General features: G+C 37.4%; 3 protein-coding genes across 3 annotated transcripts; all 3 read left to right on the forward strand.

Annotated features, from left to right (window-relative positions):
• The first annotated feature begins 541 nt into the window (after positions 1-541).
• Positions 542-9,223, forward strand: eif2ak2 (eukaryotic translation initiation factor 2-alpha kinase 2). The gene is made up of 19 exons (XM_044045662.1): positions 542-773; positions 1,828-1,954; positions 2,068-2,213; positions 2,311-2,434; positions 2,620-2,693; positions 2,797-2,931; positions 3,056-3,188; positions 4,695-4,762; positions 4,846-4,939; positions 5,196-5,227; positions 5,315-5,357; positions 5,448-5,503; positions 5,613-5,732; positions 5,822-5,950; positions 6,034-6,250; positions 6,352-6,495; positions 7,412-7,507; positions 7,916-7,978; positions 8,078-9,223. Exons 1-19 carry the CDS (start codon positions 667-669, stop codon positions 8,204-8,206), a joined length of 2,037 nt encoding a protein of 678 aa, XP_043901597.1. The 5' UTR covers positions 542-666; the 3' UTR covers positions 8,207-9,223.
• A 2,026-nt stretch (positions 9,224-11,249) lies between these two features.
• LOC122781708 (interferon-induced, double-stranded RNA-activated protein kinase-like) lies at positions 11,250-15,083 on the forward strand. Its single transcript, XM_044045664.1, has 10 exons — positions 11,250-11,321; positions 11,703-11,838; positions 12,005-12,063; positions 12,157-12,276; positions 12,401-12,529; positions 12,602-12,806; positions 13,270-13,413; positions 13,638-13,736; positions 13,936-13,998; positions 14,071-15,083. The coding sequence occupies exons 2-10, from the start codon at positions 11,734-11,736 to the stop codon at positions 14,203-14,205; spliced, it is 1,059 nt and encodes a 352-aa protein (XP_043901599.1). The 5' UTR covers positions 11,250-11,321; positions 11,703-11,733; the 3' UTR covers positions 14,206-15,083.
• A 112-nt stretch (positions 15,084-15,195) lies between these two features.
• Positions 15,196-20,973, forward strand: LOC122781707 (interferon-induced, double-stranded RNA-activated protein kinase-like). Its single transcript, XM_044045663.1, has 16 exons — positions 15,196-15,456; positions 16,522-16,647; positions 16,720-16,863; positions 16,956-17,082; positions 17,237-17,307; positions 17,603-17,675; positions 17,884-17,930; positions 18,027-18,114; positions 18,284-18,342; positions 18,436-18,555; positions 18,665-18,790; positions 18,863-19,067; positions 19,921-20,064; positions 20,162-20,260; positions 20,455-20,517; positions 20,600-20,973. The coding sequence occupies exons 1-16, from the start codon at positions 15,344-15,346 to the stop codon at positions 20,744-20,746; spliced, it is 1,752 nt and encodes a 583-aa protein (XP_043901598.1). The 5' UTR covers positions 15,196-15,343; the 3' UTR covers positions 20,747-20,973.
• Positions 20,974-21,813: the final 840 nt, after the last annotated feature.

Genomic DNA, 21,813 nt, shown 5'->3' on the forward strand with positions numbered 1-21,813 from the left:
TTTCCTATTTTAGACATGTTTTAGGCAACATAACATGTTTAACATTAGCAGCACGCTTGACCATTACAAGATATACAAGGGAGAACATAAGAAGATATTAATTCAAAAATAAGGGAAGAGTGTATGGTAGATGTTTTCCAGTTTAATATTTATTTATAGCAGGTGAGAATTGAGAGTGTGATTTTGAAAAAGTCAACTTCTGAATAAAAGGTTATGAATCCAAAAGACAGTCACTGTCCTTTGCATTAAAATAACAGCAATCGACAGTTTTAAGGTTGAGATTATGAACATAATCTGCAAACACAAAAAGTGAGGTTTTTAATCTGTTCATAAATGAGTAATAATGTGATGGCTGTTTGCAGAGGACAAAGGGAACAACGTCAGTCGTGGGGAAATACTTTGTGTACAATTTTAAAATGTATGTCGTTAGCTTTGCGATACTACGGACACATGTAAAAACAAATTGAAAGAATAAACAGCATGAATTATTTTTTACATGTGGTCCTAATACTCTTCCGTATTAAGAAGAGTCTCACGAAAACGAAACTGAAACTACAGTGGGTCCTGTTGACGCAGAGCTGGTGAACGGGTGAAACGTACACCGTGCTCTCTGTAATGTTTTTCGATGAAAACTGAGTTGACATTCCGTCTGTTTGGTGAATTATAATGGCAACGGAAAACTGGGTATCTGAACTAAACCGATATGTTCAGCGGACACGACTGGAGCTGCGGTATGAGGACGTTGGATCTGTTGGACCTGACCACATCAAGACGTGAGTTCAGGCGGTCGTCTTTACGACATACATTTCAGATCGACGCTAGGGAATGTAACAACAAGACAGGCTGACAATGAATGGGAGTCAGAATATAGTTGGCTCACTTACATACACGTAATAACAATACGACGTTATTAAAGGGATAGTTCTCGCTTCTTCTTTTTTTAAGTCTGGGCGTGTTAGGTATTTGCGTAGACGTGGACTGTGCAGTGACTCCCCGGCTCCCTGCCTCGAACCAGGCCATTCACACTCTCACTGAAAACTTGACTCAACTTAAGCGGGTAAACCAGGGCCTTGTTCAGAAAAAAAGAAAGAAAGAATATTTTCTGCATATCCAGATTGAAACGTGTGGGCGTGGTGGTCCAATGTGCAACATTAAGAAGGTCCTTTTTTGGCAGAAATTAAATATACTACCCGTAATTAAGTTTGTATACATGTGTAATAGCTGTAAAATAAAGTCTGGTTTTCTTAGTTTTAATTAGAGTCACCATTTTGTACTTGAGGCTAGGGCAGTGGTTCACAAACCTTTAGGCGTCTCCTCTCAACGTAGAGGAGCAGTTATTTAATGTATTATTGTTATTATTATTCTGTCATTTGTTTTATTTTTTATGCATTCCGGTCAATGTTCCTCAGCTCCACTCCGATCACATACCCTGGCATACAAGCTCACATACCACAGTTTGAGAACCATGGGGCTAGGGTCTTGCATTATGGAGGCTGCCATGTTCTCCAGAATAAGATTCTTTCTGGAAAGCAAAGGCTAATGTATTTCCCTGACGTGCATTGCATACAGTCTGCAGTCTCACCATTAGATGGCACTAATTCTTACACAATGGACCTATATCATGAAACCTTTTCATAAAAATGTATTTCATGTTTAACAGAAGCAGTTATTTTCTACCAGCATTCAAGTTTGCTGTTGAGGGTCTTAGTGGGCCCAACATTGTGTCAAGATAATAACTCAACTTGCAGATATTAATCAAATATGGTGTTGAACTGTGTGTTAGCAGCATACTACCTGTTGGACTAAGGTCTCACAATGTCTCCTCAGATTTACTGTCAGAGCTGTCTTGAATGGCAAGGAATATCCTGAAGGTGTTGGGCACAACAAGAAGGAAGCCAAACAGAATGCAGCTAAAAATGCCATGACAGCATTGTCAGAGAAGTCATCTGACTGTGTGAGAATTAATATACAGTACTTCTTTTTTTACTATCTGCTTGTGACAGGTTTTGTATTGTAAATGTAGAAGACAGCCTCATGTCAGTCGATGTATGTTTGTTTTCTCACCAGACTGAAAATGCAGAAGCAGTTCGCCCTGCACCAGTTCATCAGACAAGTATTCATAACTATGTATGCTGGCTTAATGAATACGGTAACAAGAACAAGGTGTTAATAAAGGCTACAGAGTCAACCTCACTGGATCCAAGGGGTGCTCAGTAAGGCTCCAGAATGCATCCTTATTACTGAATAATTCATTATTCACTATTTAAAAAAAACAACAACAACATTGATCAAATGTCTTTGTCACATTAGATGCTGTAGCTTTGTGGTTGGTGATAAGGAATACCCTGCTGGCTATGGGAAAACAAAGAAGGAAGCCAAGGAGGAAGCAGCAAAGCTTGTATATCAAGAGATATTAGACAGTACAAGTACACATGTAAGCAATACTATTCACTGTAAATTCTACAAATACTTGATCTTGAAAATCTTGAAAAGTGCAGACTGAGGTGGTGAATGAATTGTAATTGTAATAGTGTCATAAATGTTTGAGTAGATTTTTCAAATGTTGACCACACTCCACTATACACTATAATACAATGTACCTTTTTTATTGTTTTAAAGTCTGGAAATGAGCCATATGGTGGCACACCACGTCAGCAAAAGGAGGAGTCAGAACAAAATGTGTCAGAAATCTGGTGAGAACAAACTTTGTCAATGAATTTTTTCACTTTGATACTCTTCTGAAATGTTTTCATTTCAGGTCTGATTTGATTTTTTTTTTTTAAATGTGTATTTCAGTGACAAGATGAACAGCCTCAGTGTGAAGCCAGAAGGTGAAAATTTCATTGGACTTATCAATCAGTACTGCCAGAAAACAAAGTGGGCCTATGATTACATCTTAGTGAAAAGATGTGGTGAAGCACACAGTCCTCTGTGAGTACAACTGAGTACAATATTTTTAAGCAGTGGACACACTGTAAAGAAAAAATCTTGAGAGATACTAGGTACAGCTAAACACATTAATCGTATATAGTGTATTTCATCCATGTTTACACAGATTTTCCTACAAATTAGTGATCAACAACAAGGAATACTCTGTGGGAAAGGGTAAGAACGTCAAGGAAGCCAAACAAAATGCAGCTCAGCAGGCCTGGGCTGTTCTCAAACAACAGCCAGACTACGACAGCAAGGTATTCATTCATTCACTCATTCATTCATTTAATATACTTAATATATTTTATACAATGTGAGCAGGCTCACTTAATATTGCTCCAAAGGATTTGAGTATGTATAACAACAGAAACATTGCATATTACATTTTCAAACATATCAGAAGAAATGACCAGTGCCTCATATTAAAAACGTGTATATTATTGACACAACAGCCCTTCGTCTCTGAAAGAAACAGAACAATCAGTAAAAAGAAGTTAACACTTGGTACGTTTACATGAACAGTTTACATGCGGAGGAGAAAATCGATTTATTGGCCTTGTACGTCTGACTCCGCTTCCGTAGGTGGTGCTGTATCTCTGTATGAGCTAGTGCGTATTGAATCAGCTTCCTGGTGACATTTACGTCACAGAAAAACAAACGGTGAACTAGTGATGGGCATTCAGGCTCTTTTTAGTGACTTAGGTCATTTGGCTCAGCTCAGCAAGTAGAGCTGGCTCTTTCGGCTCTTCTTGGCTCTTCATTTTATCATTCATACCTTATATATATAATTTTAACTCAGCCACATTTAGTGCTATTTGGACTTGTTTTGATTTAAGTAATAAATCTGTATGTGTACACATATATCACTGAAATTATTCAATACATCCTTTTTACTGAAGTATTCAAAAGTAAAAAATTAAATATCAATAAATTCCTGTAGACAATTGTTTTCATTGCATTTACAGACTCTCTGAAACCACCCTATCAATACACTGACTTGCTTAAAGAACCACTATCTGCTACACAAAGCAGATAGAAACACTTATTAAAACTGAACTGCTGGATGCACAGTTCTGCTCCATATGACAGCTTAATCTTGCAAATTCAGCATTCTGCGTTTGAGTTTTCACACTTATTAAAATACATCAAAATGCGTCTTCTTTTCCTGCTGTCACTCATCTTCGTCTTCATTGCGCTTGAACGTCGGGAGCCGGCTCTTTGAACCGTCTGGTTCACGACCGACACATGACTACAGTGAACTGTGAGATCAATCATGCCGTGGTTCTGTATGTTTTGTACCTGCTGTACATGTTAATCATGATACAAATTAGATCAAGCATGGCTCTTGTGGTTGCTGTGTTGTCCAAAGAAAGACACTGCCACCACCAGAAATTTTGGTGCATGTGCAGAACGACAATTCCGACTCCAGTCCGACTAAGCGTATACATGGAGGAGTAATCGGACTAAGAATCATATTATCCAGGTTTGTTAGTCTGACTAAGACAAGCCCGTCAGACTAACATGTTTACATGAAGTGTAGAAAACCAAGTAGTTGTCTTAGTCTGACTAAAATCTGACTTTTAACATGCATGTAAATGACTGATATATCTCAGCCCCCAAAAGACAAGATACCTAACCCTAACCGTAACTGAGAATGAAAAAATATTGTCAAGAATGTGAGCTGTGGTTTCTAAAATAAAAGTTTTTTTTAAAAGGTTTGGAACATGGCACTGGGCACCAATCAAACATTTCCCATTTCACAGGTACATTTCTTGTCATCTGTGTCTGATGATGGTGAACCAACCAGGCTGCCCACACTGCCAAACACACCGTAAGAACAACAACACATGTTTGATATCAAGAAACTTTAATGTTCACAATATTGTTATAATGTGTGTCACTGTCATCCCAAAGGGAGTTTGATAATGCACATATGGAATGCAAGCCAAAAGCTACTATAGGTGACTCAGCTGTTTTCACCACTTCAATGACCCCTTCCAAGAATCAGGTCTGTAATGTATCATGGATATTCAAGTTTGTGATGTTTAGGTGATAAAAAGATTACAGTCTGTACTTACAGTATACCAGGTCGCTTTAATTCACTTCTTAATCACTTTTACTTAGTTGGCTTTGCCTCCACATGAAAGCAGCACCAATATAAGATTGGTATCAGTACATTTATGTAGTATTGCACTCTGATCTTTTTGTGCCTCTGTTCCCCATGTAATGGATTCTGAATATACACCATATAATCCATTATAAAGGATCAAAGTCCCGATGTAAGACCCAGAATAAGGTGAGGCATCGGCTGCAAAGCTGCAGGACATGCTCTACCCGATGTTGTTGCTTATATATATTTATGTTTTTTTTTCTGCCATGTTAGACTTGCAGCAAAGTTTGAAAGAGCTGGCAGTCACAGCATGGAGGTAAGTTACGAGGATTTTAAGTGGCATTTTATGTTATGGTTGTTTTTTACATTTCCATATCTATATCAAGGCTTTATTCAATTTATTAAGGATATGCCCAATTTCAAGAGAGGGGAAGGAACACCCCATTCTCAATCAAGCTCAAGGTAAGGAAAACTTAAATATGAAATTGCGTTGTATTTTATATTGTCCAATGTTTAAACTTAACATTATCGTCATGGAGTTTTTGCTGTTGTTTCATTTTGTTTTTCTCAGATTTAAATCAGACTTTGACTGCATAGAGCAAATTGGCAAGGGAGCCTTTGGTCGTGTCTACAAGGCAAGAGAAAAACTGTTGGACAAGTACTATGCTGTAAAGATAGTTCGTTACAAAGAGTGAGTCTTTATTTTCTTTATTGCATAGAGATTGTATGAGAAAAAAAAATGCATTTACTAAATTATGTTCTTGTACTCTGTTGGATCAGAAAAACTCTAAGAGAGGTGGCAGCATTATCAGATCTCCATCACCCCAATATTGTTCGATACTACAAATGCTGGATGGAGGATTCAGGGTATCAAATGGAAAGTGTAGCTGACAGTAGCAGTGCTTCGCAGTAAGTCCTGCCCACTTAAAAACGTGAAAGCCCGACTGTATGTTGTTGAAAAAAGTTAAAAAACAGTATGTCTTTCGTTCCAGCTTAACAGGGGGTTCATCTGGCGAGCACCTCTGTATTCAGATGGAGTTGTGTAACACCAAAACACTTAGAGTGTGGATAGATAAGAAGAATTCTGAGACGGGGCAAATGTCTTTGTGTGACCCCAAGAGAAGAGAAAAGAGACTAACCATTGTTCAGCAACTAGCCAGTGGAGTCGAGTACATTCACTCCAAGAAGTTAATCCACAGAGACCTGAAGGTGAGAAAAAGTGGATAAAACTAACACTTGTTGGATGCAATCATTACTGGAGCTGCATCTAAGAGCTGCAACTTTGTGTAACTGCTTCTTCCCCCTGTTAGCCAGCCAACATCTTGTTTGGGCAGGATGAAGAAGTGAAGATTGGAGACTTTGGTCTGGTCACTGCTGAGAATGATGATGATGCTGAGAACCTGATGGAGAGAACAGAGTACAAGGGAACCCCGTCTTATATGGCCCCTGAGCAGGTGAGATGGTCAGCGTTTGTGTCCGTAGCAGGTCCTGTTGGGCAATCAGCTTTAATGTGACAAGCTTAAAACAAAAGCTGTCTATTGCTGATTTAATTTTAGTGTCATAGTTGTCTGGAGTAAGATTTAATGTTCAAAGTCTGATTTTAGTCGGACTTAGACAATAATTCAGTTTTCTTAATGTCATGTAAACAAGTTAGTCCGACTAAAATCAAGCTAGTCTTAGTCTAACTAACTAACATACCTGGATAATGCAGATAATGAGTCTGATTACTCCTGCATGTATTCACTTAGTTGGACTGGAGTCGGACGTGGCATTCTATGCATGCACCAAAATTTCCTCCCCGGTTTATGACCCAAAAGTAGAAGGCGATGATATAGAAACTGGAGTACTGTTGCCAGAAAATAACAAACAAACAAGATTTATGCTTTAGAACCAACCGCCAATCTTGCTTTCACTGTTTGTTTTTCTGTAACAAGGTCAACAGGAAACAATGATTCAATACGCACTAGCTTATAGAGAAATACAGCGCCACCTACGGAGGCAGAGTCAGACATACATGGCCAATAAATGCATTTTTTCCTCCGCATGTATCGGACTCGGCAAGTTGTCCGATTGCCTGACTCAGTCGTACTATGGCCTTAGCTCGATTGTGCATGTAAACATACTGACTGTGACCCATCTGTACAGCCAGACTAATTAAAAAGAGAATGTGTCCTCTTAAACTTAAACTCTTAAAATTATGTTAGTGTATTTGTATATTGGTCACAGATGTGAGATCCAATCGCATGCATGTTCATGCCAGGTGTAAACAATCATATTTAACGCTGTCCATTTGGCATGAGCTCTCTCAGGATGTTAATACTAGGCCTGAACAGGGTCTAAGACTCTCTTTCTAACTTTTGTTAACAACAGAAGAGCCGGAGCACTTATGACCGAAAAGTGGACATATTTGCTTTGGGGTTGATATATTTCGAACTTCTGTGGAACTTCAGTGGTAAGGACAAACAGGTGAGTTTTATGAAATTGAATGAATGCTCATTTTATGAAATTATGAACATATATGTATGTATATTTATATATATATATATATATATATATATATATATATATATATATATATATATATATATATATATATATATATGCAGCTATATACAGCACAGTATGCCAGTATGAATTTTGGAGTTTCAAAAATGCTTAAACTACCATGTAGTTTACTAATAGAGGTGACATTTCCTTCAATTTCAACAACATACCTTTTCACAGCAGACATTTTAATCTTTTTATAGTAACATGATGGTTCTGAACTGTGAACTTTAAAGTAAGATTTTATGTTAGCAACAACTGTATTGTAATCTGTTCTGCAGCAAAGTTTCTCTGTTACTGTCCTTACTTTTCGATTTTGCTGAATTCTAGATTTGGGACGATGCCAGAAACCAGAGACTTCCTCAAGACTTTTCTCATGAATATCCCCAGGAGGTACGTACCACAAATTTGTAATGGGATTCAATCACACTGGTGGTATTTATTTATATTGTGGAGATTTTAACATATTTATTTTTCTTTCTTTTGCTGCAGAGTCAAATGATAAAGTCAATGCTGTGTTTCAAACCACAAGAGCGACCTGAGGCTAGTCAACTGAGGAAAAATTTAGAAGAGTACAGTCACAGGCTTAAAAATATTTGTGATGAAAGACAGACTGTCTAGTCTCAAAACTACTCAAAACAACTGAAAAAAAAGAAAAGTAATCACAAGGGTCATTTTTAACAGGAGTCATGTGTCATCATATTTGGACTGGAGTTGTCTGTAAGCCAAGCACAGTGTCTTTTTAAATATCTTTTCATGAACTGTATGTCAGGATTATGACATGCATGTGGAACTGAACCTGCTGGAAGAGGGACCATCATGTAGCTTGTTGTGAGTTATTGCAATATTTCATTAGAATTGTACCATTATTCATTAATCATGTCCTGTTACTCTTTAAATGTGTTTAAAACTAATGGATTGAGTAGTTACAGCTATTAATGGCTGTTTTTGACAGTTTCAAGTGACAGAATCTAAGTTTTCTGGGCATGCACTCAACAGGCAGTGTTGTTGGAGTAGCACTAATATGACCTTACTGTGTTCTTCTGTTGTCATGAGGCATTAATTACCTTATTAATCCATTCCTCACTATAGCAGTTACTGTTGGAACCAATCCCAGCTGACTGAGGTGAGATGTAAGTTACGCCAGGTAACCAGCCTGTCAGAGACACAATGATTCATCCTCAGGTTGACACCAACTATGGTCAATTTAGTCTACTGTTAAACCCAAATTTGCATGGTCTGGGACTGTGAATGGAACACACTGACACCACAGAAAAAGTCCTGGATGAAAAACAGGGCACTTGTTGCTGTGAGGAGACTACACTAACCACTGCATTACTGTGTCCCCCATTAATTGTAATTTTTAAGTTGCATTGTTTGATGTATTTGAGGTTATTACAAAGAGGAAGTGATCACCAAGCACACATGTGGGACATTTAAATGTTCTTTGTTACTGCCACTAAGCTCTGGAATAGGATATTTTTAACTCAATTAATCTTGATGCAGTCTGAATATATGGTGCTGTTTGTCTAAATTTGCTCTTTGCTTTTAGCTTTAGCTCTAGCTCTAGCTCAACCCCTGCTGCTTTAATGATCTATATAAATAAACATGATTCTCAAGATGAATCCATTAAAATGATCATGATGTACAGTAAATGTGCCTACATTTTTGCTTTTTTTTCATATGTCTTCAGAGTAAAACAGTAAATTGGTGAATTTAAGGTTTTTTCATGACCAGTGCATTAGTTATGTTTAAATTGATATCAGATGGATTACACTTGACCATCTTGTCAAAATAAATGATGAATGATGATGATTATTTTATTTAGTCATTTGATAATAAATTATTATTTTTGTTATTATTACTATTGTTATTATTATTATTATTATTAATAATAATAAAAATAATATTATTACAACAACAATAATAATGATAGTTTGGTTTTTGGCTGATGATGAGCTAATTGTGCTAATTACACAGATTACCCCACATGCAACTTTATTATTAGTATTTGGCTAGAATAAACCTTTAGAACTATGTAGTTAGCTTAAAGAGTTAATTAAGTGCAATAATCCTTGAGAATGCACTTCCACGAAAACAGTGACAAACTGATAATCCTTTGATTTTACTTAATTTTATATTATTTTTTATAATTTGGGTTATTTTGTGTATATTTTTTTAGTTTTCTTTGTCCTTTTTCCAATGTTTTAGTTCATCTAACTGTATGTTAAAAAATTATCTTTCATACGTTGTGTTGCACTGTACATATGAAATGTTCAATAAAAAGGTAGAAACTGCAGTCTCCGGTACATGTATATGTATGTACTGTACCGGAGAAGTCTGGGAGCACTGTGAGGATCATGTATTTTTGATTTTTCCAGTACTTTTAACACTATTCATCCAGCACTTCTGAAGATCAAGCTGGAGCATGCAGGAGTGGATCTTCACCTCACATCCGACAATCGACCCCAGTATGTGAGGGCTCGGGACTGTTTGTCAGACATGGCTGTCTGCAGTACAGGGGCCCCATAGGGAACGGTTCTGGCTCTGTTCCTCTTTACTCTGTACACTGCACACCTCTCCTACAGCTCCCCTCCTGTCACCTGCAGAAGTTCTCTGATGACTCTGCAATTGTCAGCCTCATCACAGATGATGATGACATAGAGTACAGAGAACTTGTCCAGAACTTCGTGGACTGGTCCCTGCAGTACCGCCTCCAAATCAATGTGGGGAAAACTAAGGAACCAGTGGTGGATTTCCGCAGGAGACAACGGCACTCTCCTCCAACACCGGTGAACATCCAGGAAATGGACAGTGAGATGGTGACATCTTACAAATACCTGGGTAATCACAATAAACTGGACTGGTCTGGCCATGCTGCTGTGCTCTACAGGAAGGGTCAGAACAGACTCTACCTGTTGGGGAGACTAAGGCATTTTGGAGTGCAGAGAGAACTCCTTAAGACCTTCTATGACTCAGTAGTGGCATTAGCCATCTTTTTTGGTCTGCTGGAAAGAAAGAGGCTGGACAGGCTGACTTTGGATGTCCCCTTGACCCAGTGGAGGTGGTGGGAGAGAGGGGAATGACTACCAAGCTATCATCTCTGATGGCCCTTGTAGGACACCATCACAGCACTGGGCAGCTCCTTCAGTAATAGCCTGAAACATCCGAAATGTCTGAAGGAGTGTAATCACAGCTTGTTCCTCCATGCAGCTGTTAGACTGTACAACAAGCACTGCTCTCAGTAGACCACACATAACCAGGCTCCTCATTCCTTTCTACCACATGCAATAAACTGTAAATGTACATAAGTGGAATATACATATATATTATCCCATGTTCAATCTTTGTTTAGTCTGTAAATATCAAGTCCATACTGTATATATCCAGGAAACTGTCTATAATGTACATTCTACATTTTTACAGTCTCAGTGTTAAGATCTTTATATATTGTACTTTTGGTAATGCATGTTTATTATTTATTATCCTTATCTTTACTGTCTTTGCTGCAGTAACAATGTAAATTTCGCCACTGCGGGACAAATAAAGGACCATCTTCTCTTCTCTGCTCTTCTCTTATCCAAGTCGTTAGGTGGCACTGTTAAATAAACTCGTGGCCGCCTGAACCCCAGAATGCATTGCGTGTTGGTCACGGTGGATAAATCAAAATCTGGCGGGAACGGCTCTAAACAGTGACTCGTCGGTGTAGCATAACATTGAGAGGAGCGAGCAGAAGGTAGCACTCTGACTTTTGTGGCTCATTTTCATTGTTGTCATGTTCCGTCTGTAATGTTTAATAAATACGGTCTATACATAAATTAAATTCCAATATACAGTATTTTTTTGTTAATTTGAAAATGAAAGCTGTATTGTCAATGTGTCACAGTCCCGTCCAAACATTTGCATAAGGTTAAACAAAATTTGTTTATAAAGTTTGTGTTATCCAGATAGATTTTTATAGAGAAAGTGCTGGAAATATCTGTTTTATGAATGTGTGTGAATGGTAAACTGTTAAAACTGTGTAAAGCAGCTTTCAGTTGCTCTGAACTAACATGATTCTCTTTGTGCATCAGTCTGTACTGAGAAATGTGCACTCCTGTTTGTCTTTGAACTCTAGGTTCTCCAGTGAAATATCACAAAGCACACCAATGAGTAGAGAATCTACTGAGCCATCGACACAAAACATGGAAACCGCTGAAGATTACAGTAATTCTGTAATGTTCATGGATATATCAAACCCAGACATGGATCAGGTCTGGTTTTATTTTTTTTCAAGACTTCATGTAAATGTAATACCAATAAGCAATTGTGAATCACCTTGTACAAAAGCATCTGTCTGATGTGTAAATGTAATCTTACCCAAAAAAGGTTTTGTTTTGTTTGTTTTTAAAAAATTTTAACTTTATTTTATTCACTAAGGTTGCTGTGAAAAACAACAGTATGGGAAATGGTGAGAGAAACACATCGACCCAATCAAGGTACAACAAAACTGCAATTTAATGCACTGATATTTCAATATTGTTTATAATCATGTGCAAGGCATTTACGTGTCTTTGTGTGTGACTCCACAGATTCATATTAGAATTTGATTCCATATCACGTCTTGGCAATGGAGGCTTTGGTAGTGTCTACAAGGCAAGAGAAAAACTGGTCAACAAGTATTACGCCGTCAAGGTTGTCCAGTTTACAGGGTAAGTCAAGTACACAGTGTGATTTTACAGGGCACAGTGTAGCGTCTAATGTATGTGTTCTAATGCACCAACATTTCAACATAACAGATGTGTTACAAGAAATTTCATTTCAATGTTCCATCAGAAAAGCTTTGCGAGAGGTAACGGCATTGTCAGACCTCCATCACCACAAAATTGTACGATACTTCAATTGCTGGAAGGAGGATTCAGACTACCAGGACGACAGTTCAGTGGAGAGTTCCACCTCTTCTGAGTAAGTTTAATACACTCGTATTACTGTATGTTTACTACAGGTTTATTATTTGACCACGTTTGTCTTTGTTAGGTCCTTCAGCCATTCATCACCAATGTACCTATACATTAAGATGGAATTATGTGACACCAGAACACTGGAAAGCTGGATAATGGAGAGGAATGTAGAACATCAGCAAGACTCCAAACGAAGAGAAGAAAGTCTAAACATCGTTCAACAAATAGTCAGTGGAGTCGAGTACATTCACTCCAAAAAACTCATCCACAGGGACCTAAAGGTAAGAAAAGGCTGTTTTAATGTGGGGTTTACTCTCTGTATACAGGCTGTAGGAGCCATATATTATGTATATATATATGTGTATATATATATATATGTATATATATGTGTATATATATATATATATATATGTGTATTTTCTCCTGATCATCAGGGGGTGTATTGGTAAAGACCGAGGCTGGCCAGAAGAAATTTTAGTTCAGGCTCTTGCTTTCTCCACCAACATTGGTGATGTACAGTATGTTGGGGTCATTAAGGTCGGATGTGGAAGGATAGTCCACCTGAAGTCACTTTCAATTATCTCTCAACTTTGTGACTGCAGTCTTTTCTCAAATTTGAATCTTGTTTTTTTTACAAATTTACAGTTGTTTTAACCCTCAAGTCAAAAATGGTGAGCAAACCAATTGCCACACCATTCATTAATGTAAATTTGTTTTAAATGCTTTTTTCTTTTCAATGGACAGCCTTCCAACATCATGTTTGGACAAAATAAAAAAGTAAAGATTGTGGATTTTGGCCTAGTCACCACTGAGGCTGATGACAATGACAACAATCTGATGGAGAGAACTAATAGAACAGGAACCATATCCTACATGGCTCCAGAACAAGTGAGACATCCTTGCATGCTTTTATTATGATTATTATCAACATTTTATGCTTTCTATAAATGCATTCTTGTCTTTTTATACTTCATATTTCACCCTTCTGTGAGGATGCTTAACATCTAATATTGTGGCTAAATTTGTGAATATATTAAGTATTATATAAAATATGATGGTATCCCTTAAAGGTGTAACTTATTAATCTTGCATTTCTATTTTTATTACACTAGCATGGGAAAACCTATGACAGAAAGGTGGACATATTCGCGTTGGGGCTTATATACCTTGAACTCCTTTGGAAAGTCTCCACTGGCTCAGAAAGAGCAGCCGTGAGTTATTCATGTACATGTAATAAATATTATTACAGTTTCTCACATGACTTGACTTGGTAAAGATACGTCAGATAAAATATTTTTAAATACTGTAAACCAGCCAACACAACACCAGTATCAGATTTCTTTTCAGTCCCAGAAGCATTTTCTAACATTTGCTTAACATGTTTATCCTGTATTTACTGCACAAACACAGATTTTCATGGATGCCAGACGAAAGAACTTCCCTACACAGTTTACATCAGAGTTTTTCCAAGAGGTACATTTTTTTATTTCTAACTTATATTTACATTGGTCAGTTTTGTCTTCATTTGTATTTGTTTTTTTGCAGCACCAAATAATCAAGTCAATGTTGCATGAGAAAACAGGAGACCGACCTGAAGCTACTGACCTGAAAATGGAGCTTGAAAATTTGTCTCTCATACTCAGTGCCCAAAAAGACACTGCAAGTTGTCCATTTGCCTGACTCAGTCGGACTACGGCTTGACCTCGATTAAATGGGGTTGATAACTATCGTAGATTTTGTGTCCCTGGCAGAAATAAGAACAATGAAAATATGTTTCTTTTGTCACACTTACCTGACACCAATAGGAACATACAAAAAATTAATTTGAGATGAATCATCATTTTTATTATCTAAAATGTGGCCTTAAATGTATGGTTTTTGCTATATTTCCTTTGTCCCTGGGCCAGATTTTGGACATGCACCCCCCTCTTAATATTGAATTAAAATGTGTTAAAATATTATCTTTATATACAAAATACATATAAATTCCTAGTTCACAGAAATGTATCATGTGTTGTAAGATATATTAGTATTTTATGTCTTTTTTGATAAAAAAAAAAAAGACTTGTCCCTTGAGGGTACTGTCATTTCCACCTTGCGTTGCAAAATGTGTGGTAGAAAACTAAAAGTTTCAGAAGAACTTTACTGCTCAAAACCCCTGGTAGTTCAGCAGTTTGATAGATAAATGTGTCATTTCCATCACAAATGTTTAATATAACCTTTGTTTTTAAAACGTTTAATGAAATGTCATGCACAGATGTACCCAGTGTATTCATTATAAGGATTTATATATATATATGTATATATAATATATTTCCATTGTTTAGATGACATACCTTTTAAATATAACAGACATTTATTTGTTAATTTTATTGTTTTGAAAGTTCATGTCATTGCCTTAAATATGAGTGTAATATGCACAGTATATACTGTATACTGAAGTAAATATGTGTTTGTCTTTTGTAATGTTTTAGTTCATCTAACTGTAAGTTAAAAACGGTCTTACTTTCATATGTTGTGTTGCACTGTTTGTACGAAATGTTCAATAAAAAAAAAGTTAAAAATTGCAGTCTCCGATACACCCAAGTCGTTAGGTGGCGCTGTTAAGGAAACTCGTGGCCGCCTAAAACTACGACGCCTGAAACTGCGGTATTGCTCCGGACATGGCGAAATCGAAACTTAAAATATGGAAGAAGCTGAATCGAAATAGGAAATACTATAAACAGTGACTACGTCGGTGTAAAACAACGTTGAAAAGAGCGAGCAGAAGAAAGCTGTCTTGGTTGATTTTTATTGTAGTTTTAACCTGGTTTCATACATGATGGATGGATATAAAAACTGCGTATCACAAATCAACGAGTACGCGCAGCAATCAGGATCTGTGCTGTCATTTCAGGACCTGGGCTGTGTTGGACCAGATCATGACAGGGTGTAAGTATTTATGGACTATACCTGCGACACATACGTCACTGATTAGTGATTAGTGGGTGAAATTGATCAGAGTAATATATGACCTATTTCAGATGACAAAACTTAAATAAACCGTCTACTGACTGGATCTGTGGAAAGTCTCCTATTTACCAAATTCCTTGAAACATCTTCCTGGAGTGAAAAACATGTCTAAAATTATGTTCTATCACTTTTTAATTAAAAGCTCAATGATTTACGGTATATTTGAAAAAGAAAGCTGTATATTGTCATTGCACCATAATCACCTCAATTCTATAACGGAAATAATTTAAATGGAATAATTTTGGTTTGTGGGCAAAACAAGATATTTGAGAGCATCGTTTTAATTTTTTTGAAGTTTGGGAAACACTGATCAACAGTTTTCTGAACGATAAAATAATAGGCAGAATAATCAATTATGAAAATAATCATACAGAAAAATTACAGAGCAATTATCCATGAGAATTAAAATAAAATGTAAAAGTAGATTTAATCTGGCCCTGCCCCTTTAATGTGCACATGGCACAAATGTAGGCCAACTGGGAAGAAAGTTGTAAAATCAGCTTTCTTTCTTTTCTATTTATTAATTCATTATGTATATACATATATATGTATATATAGATATAGATATGTATATATATCTATATCTATATATATATATATATATATATAGATATATATTTTCTCGTCTGGAAACTGAGGAGGAGCATCCATTGGCAAATTTATGTATTCATGAATATATAGAAACATTCAGTCAAAATGCACATGGATATTGAATCTATTTAAACACCATGAGTGTAAAATTGACAGTAATCAAGTCAAAGTATGGATGCCTTTTATTGGAGTCAAATTAAAATAGATTTTAAAGATATTCAAGAGTTAAGCAATATTCAAATAAGGCAACCTACCTTCTCCAGTGTTTTGAATTTGAATTTTCAGTAGCCATTTTTAACACTAAAGCTGTTCTACATGTTCTACATATATCACCTTTAAACAATGTCATGTCAGCTTTACGATATGACAAAAGATCTGACAATTCCTTGACAGATTCAGCTGTAGGGTTGTCCTTGATGGTGAAGTCTATCCTGATGCTGTGGGGAGGAGCAAGAAGAAAGCCAAGTATAATGCTGCTGAAAGTGCCCTGAAATGTTTGTTGGCGAGGACACGTGTCAGGTCAGTGCTGCATATCACACTGGTTGAATTTTAATACCTCCACTAAGGTGCAAAACTACTTGTTTGTTACAGTGATGAGACAAGAAGACAAAGTGTGACCTCCAAAGACAACAACTTTCCAGAGAAATGTGTAACAGGGACTGCCAGCCAGTGCAGTCAGAAGCGCTTGCATGATCATACCTGTGAGAAAAGATGCCATGAACCAAACAACTCCCAGTGAGTATGAATAAACATCTACAAGCTAAAACAAACGCAGATGGAAGCGAATCTTAACCTAATAATAAGAATTATTTCCTCCCCACATGCGGGTTTTTCTGCAAATCTGTGATCAACAGCAAGGAACACCCTGTGAGTGAGGATGAGAATGTCAAGAAAGCCAAACAAAACACGTCTCAGTGGACTGCTCCTCAACAACACTCAGAGTCAGACAGCAAGGTTTGTGGTACTGTCTGCTAGTATATTTCAACAGAATAATTTAAACGATTACCTATTTCTGTCATGAAAATGGCTCATATTCACAGAGACTGCATATTTTCTTTAATTAATTACATCAATAAATGTGATGACAGACAGGATTTCTGCATTTTAGGATTCCTTTGGCACAACTGCGTCCAAAGATGATGCAGCGATGTCCTCACAACTAACTGAATCAACCATACTGTAAGCACGTTTTGACACTGTTCCGAGGGCAGATTTAAGGTAGAATATAAACATTAGTGTACATGCTAATGTGTCCCTGGACAAGAAACTCCAAAATGCTGTGCATGTGAATGGGCGTGATAGATTTAATAGATAGAGAAAGCTCTGCAAATATCTGTTTGTGTGTGAACGGTAAACTGTTGTGTAAAGCAGCTTTGAGTTGTCATCAAGACTAGAAAAGGGCTGTATATCCATTTATCCTGTGAACTAACTAACTCAGTCGGTTACTCATGTTTGTCTTTGAATTGTGCTATAGGTTCTCCAGTGAATTGTCACAAAGCAGTGAATCCATAGTATTCGCTGCTTCATCAAACCCTTTGAAGGCTCAGGTCTGTTCTCTCACTATGTAAAGTGATCATTTACAGTTGTATTTGGGTCTATGTTGAAAGGAGCTTTGTATCACAGACATTCAAGTGTCTCAGCATTGTCATCACAGCTTCTATTTTAAAGTCCTTGACAAAACGTAAAAGGTGAAATATAATACTCACAAAAAAACATTCTGTCAAATAGATCTTAACACTCTTGTGTCCATTGTAGGTGTCCTCGTGGTCAAATGTGTCTAAAAGTGATGCATCAACTTCTTTGTAAGTTTCTGCAAAGACTCTGATATTAAAGCAGGATGTAGAGCTTATTGTAAGTAAAGCTGAAGGATAATAATGTTTCTCAAACTATTGTTAAAGAGAATCTACTGAGCCATCGACACAAAACATGGAAACAGGTGAAAATTACAGTGGATACATGGATATATCAAACCCAGACAAGGATCAGGTCTGATTTAATTTTTTTTCTAGACTTCATGTAAATGTATTACCAATAAGCAACTGCTGTGAATCACCTTGTATAAAAGCATCTGTCTGTGTAAATGTAGATTACACCAAAAATGTTTTGTTTGTTTGTTTTTTAAAAATTGTAACTTTCATTTATTTTATTCACTAAGGTTGCTGTGAAAAACAACAGTATGGGAAATGGTGAGAGTAACACGTCGACCCAGTCAAGGTACAACAAAACTGCAATTTAATGCACTGATATTTCAATATTGTTTATAATCATGTGCAAGGCATTTACGTGTCTTTGTGTGTGAATCTACAGATTCATATTAGAATTTGATTCCATATCACGTCTTGGCAAAGGAGGCTTTGGTAGTGTCTACAAGGCAAGAGAAAAACTGGTCAACAAGTATTACGCCGTCAAGGTTGTCCAGTTTAAAAAGTAAGTCAAGTACACAGTGCACAGTGTAGCGTCTAGTGTATGTGTTCTGATGCACCAACATTTCAGGAACAGATGTGTTACAAGAAATTTCATTTCAATGTTCCATCAGAAAAGCTTTGCGAGAGGTAACGGCATTGTCAGACCTCCATCACCACAACATTGTACGATACTTCAATTGCTGGAAGGAGGATTCAGACTACCAGGACAGTTCAGTGGAGAGTTCCACCTCTTCTGAGTAAGTTTAATACACTCGTATTACTGTATGTTTACTACAGGTTTATTATTTGACCACGTTTGTCTTTGTTAGGTCCTTCAGCCATTCATCACCAATGTACCTATACATTAAGATGGAATTATGTGACACCAGAACACTGAAAAGCTGGATAATGGAGAGGAATGTAGAACATCAGCAAGACTCCAAACGAAGAGAAGAAAGTCTAAACATCGCTCAACAAATAGTCAGTGGAGTCGAGTACATTCACTCCAAAAAACACATCCACAGGGACCTAAAGGTAAGAAAAGGCTGTTTTAATGTGGGGTTTACTCTCTGTATACAGACAATGTATTTTCTATGTACTGCTACTTCATGATGATGTGGTTGAGTTCAGACGCTCTCTCCACCAACATCCCTCCATCTTCTACCGCTTTATCCTCCACATGAGGGTTGCGTGTGTCTTGTGCCAATCTCATAGGGCGATAGGTGGGGTACACCCTGGACAGTTTGCCATCACAGGGCCACATATACAGACAAACAACTTCTTTTACCGTTTTATCTTTTGCATTACTTCTCCAAACAACGTCAAACTGCACGTACGTGTGCCTCTAGCAAGACACCTGTCAAGTTTGAAATCAGTTGGACCGCCGGTTGAGAAATATGCAAGTCACAGACAGACAGACAGACAAACAGACATTCCAGGAATTTTTAGATAGATCTGTTACTTGCTTGTCACTAGGGGTCGCTCACGGATCACCAGTGGTCCATGGACCACACTTTTAGAAAGGCTGATTTAGTGTGACAAATTTGCCTAATCCCCATGCAAAAACATGACTGTGGGAGGAAACCGGAGAACCCATGCACACACAGGGAGAACATGCAAACTTCATGCAGTAAGGCCCTTAGTCCAACCGGGGTCGAACCCTGGTCTTATTGCTCCAAAGGCAAGGGTGCTAACCACTTCTCCACCAACATTGGTGATATTTCCTTGTCATTCAGGTTGGATGTGGAACGAAACTCCTCCTCCTTTTTTTTACATTTTTACAGTTGTTTAGTTTTTTTTAACTCTGAAGACAAAAATGATGAGCAGACCAATTGCCACGTCATTATACTTCTGCTTTTACAATTTTTTTTTTCTTTTCAATGGATAGCCTCCCAACATCATGTTTGGACAGAATAAAGAAGTAAAGATTGTGGACTTTGGCCTAGTCACCGCTGAGGCTGACGGCAATGACAAACACCTGATGGAGAGAACTAAAAGAACAGGAACCATATCCTACATGGCTCCAGAACAAGTGAGACAACCTTGCATGTGCAAGTATTATATAAAATATCATGGTATCCCTAAAAGGTGTAACTTATTAATCTTGCATTTCTATTTTATTACACTAGCATGGGAAAACCTATGACAAAAAGGTGGACATATTCGCGTTGGGGCTTATATACCTTGAACTCCTTTGGAAAGTCTCCTCTGGCTCTGAAAGAGCAGCCGTGAGTTGTTCATGTACATGTAATAAATATTATTAGTGTTTCGTACATGACTTGATGAAGATCCATCAGATAAAATATTTTTAAATACTGTAAACCAGCCAACACAACACCAGTATCAGATTTCTTTTCAGTACCTGAAGCGTTTTCTAACATTTGCTTAACATGTTTATCCTGTATTTACTGCATAAACACAGATTTTCATGGATGCCAAACAAAAGAAGTTCCCTACACAGTTTACATCAGAGTTTCTCCAAGAGGTAAATGTCCAGATTCTTTTTTTATATCTAACTTATATTTACTTTGGTCCGTCTTGTCTTCATTTGTATTCATTTTTTGCAGCACCAAATAATCAAGTCAATGTTGCATGAGAAGCCAGGAGACCGTCCTGAAGCTGTTGCCCTGAAAACGAAGCTTGAAAAGTTGTCTCTCACTCTCAGTGCCCAAAAAGATGGGTCTTGGCGAACTGTATCTGATCGCACAAGATAGTTACACAAGCCCGGAGGCGTCCCACAAGGTTCAGTGCTTGGCCCCCTTCTCGTCATCATCTACATGTTTTATCATACACCATCATGGCCTCCATCTCCACTGTTACGCCAATGATACCCAGTTCTACTTCTGACAAACTCTTGGATGCAAACTTACTTCCTCATTCACTGATTTGGCTTTGTATTACTAGAATAGGGTTGGTATTCTGTGCTTCCCAACCTCAGTTTCCCCTGAGTTGACAAATACTGTATCTTCATCCTTTTTTTTGTTACGTGCCCTGTTACGTGTTACGTGGACACTTGGTCCAAGCCTTGAAATTGCAACACTAATTCCGCACTTTTTAGACCCACACATAGGGGGATGGGACCTCATTCCCAGAATGTGAACAGTGTCCACCATCTTTGCTAACAGTTATGCTGTAGACGAATTAATAGAGAAATAAATCTAAATTTAAGTCAATGATGATGTGGACAACTGCAATTAAAACACCATAGCAGTATATGTTCTATCACCTCGCAGGCAGCTGTGCCTCAGCACCATGTTTTCATGAAAACATATACAGCCTGCAATCGTGTGGGGGACCGCATATGGCCCGCGGGCCTTACTGAGTTACCTACTCCTACACTCTATTGTCACCAACCTCCTCACCCCTCTCACCCGCCCCCTTACTGTCCTTATAAAACACACAATTTTGAATGTGTGTTTAATCTATCATTCCGCTGTTACTGCTTCATATTGTCACTGTTTTAAATTGCTGTTTTTCATAATGCAATTGGTTTTAGCTGCTCTGTTGTTTTGTTACTGTAAATGAAACATGAAATCAATTGTAATGGGATTTTTTAAATGAGTGTCAACAGTTAACACTTTTTGGAAATGTATTCTGTGGCTTGCTAGTGCATTTTAAGTGTCGTTACAGCTTCTGCTTAGCATTTAATATCATATGCAGGAATATACAAAATAAAGTGTTCATCCAGAGAAAACTGTTCATGGTTTATTTACAGTGTTAACTTTACAGTGTAGACAACTTAGCAGCCTTGTCTGCAGGCAGAAATCAACCGAAAAAAACA

Source organism: Solea senegalensis, linkage group LG15 (assembly GCF_019176455.1).
Source record: "Solea senegalensis isolate Sse05_10M linkage group LG15, IFAPA_SoseM_1, whole genome shotgun sequence".
NCBI classification, from domain to species: Eukaryota; Metazoa; Chordata; class Actinopteri; order Pleuronectiformes; family Soleidae; genus Solea; species Solea senegalensis.

Bases quoted from the DNA above. Each gene is read 5' to 3' on its own strand.
- eif2ak2 (XM_044045662.1), top strand. From the start codon at position 667: ATGGCAACGGAAAACTGGGTATCTGAACTAAACCGATATGTTCAGCGG. The intron at 4,940-5,195 runs GTCTGTAATGTA...TCCATTATAAAG, and splicing joins TGACCCCTTCCAAGAATCAG to GATCAAAGTCCCGATGTAAG. The intron at 5,504-5,612 runs GTAAGGAAAACT...TGTTTTTCTCAG, and splicing joins CATTCTCAATCAAGCTCAAG to ATTTAAATCAGACTTTGACT.
- LOC122781707 (XM_044045663.1), top strand. From the start codon at position 15,344: ATGATGGATGGATATAAAAACTGCGTATCACAAATCAACGAGTACGCG. The intron at 16,648-16,719 runs GTCAGTGCTGCA...TGTTTGTTACAG, and splicing joins TTGGCGAGGACACGTGTCAG to TGATGAGACAAGAAGACAAA. The intron at 17,676-17,883 runs GTCTGTTCTCTC...TGTCCATTGTAG, and splicing joins CAAACCCTTTGAAGGCTCAG to GTGTCCTCGTGGTCAAATGT.
- LOC122781708 (XM_044045664.1), top strand. From the start codon at position 11,734: ATGAGTAGAGAATCTACTGAGCCATCGACACAAAACATGGAAACCGCT. The intron at 11,839-12,004 runs GTCTGGTTTTAT...TTATTCACTAAG, and splicing joins CAAACCCAGACATGGATCAG to GTTGCTGTGAAAAACAACAG. The intron at 13,414-13,637 runs GTGAGACATCCT...TTATTACACTAG, and splicing joins CCTACATGGCTCCAGAACAA to CATGGGAAAACCTATGACAG.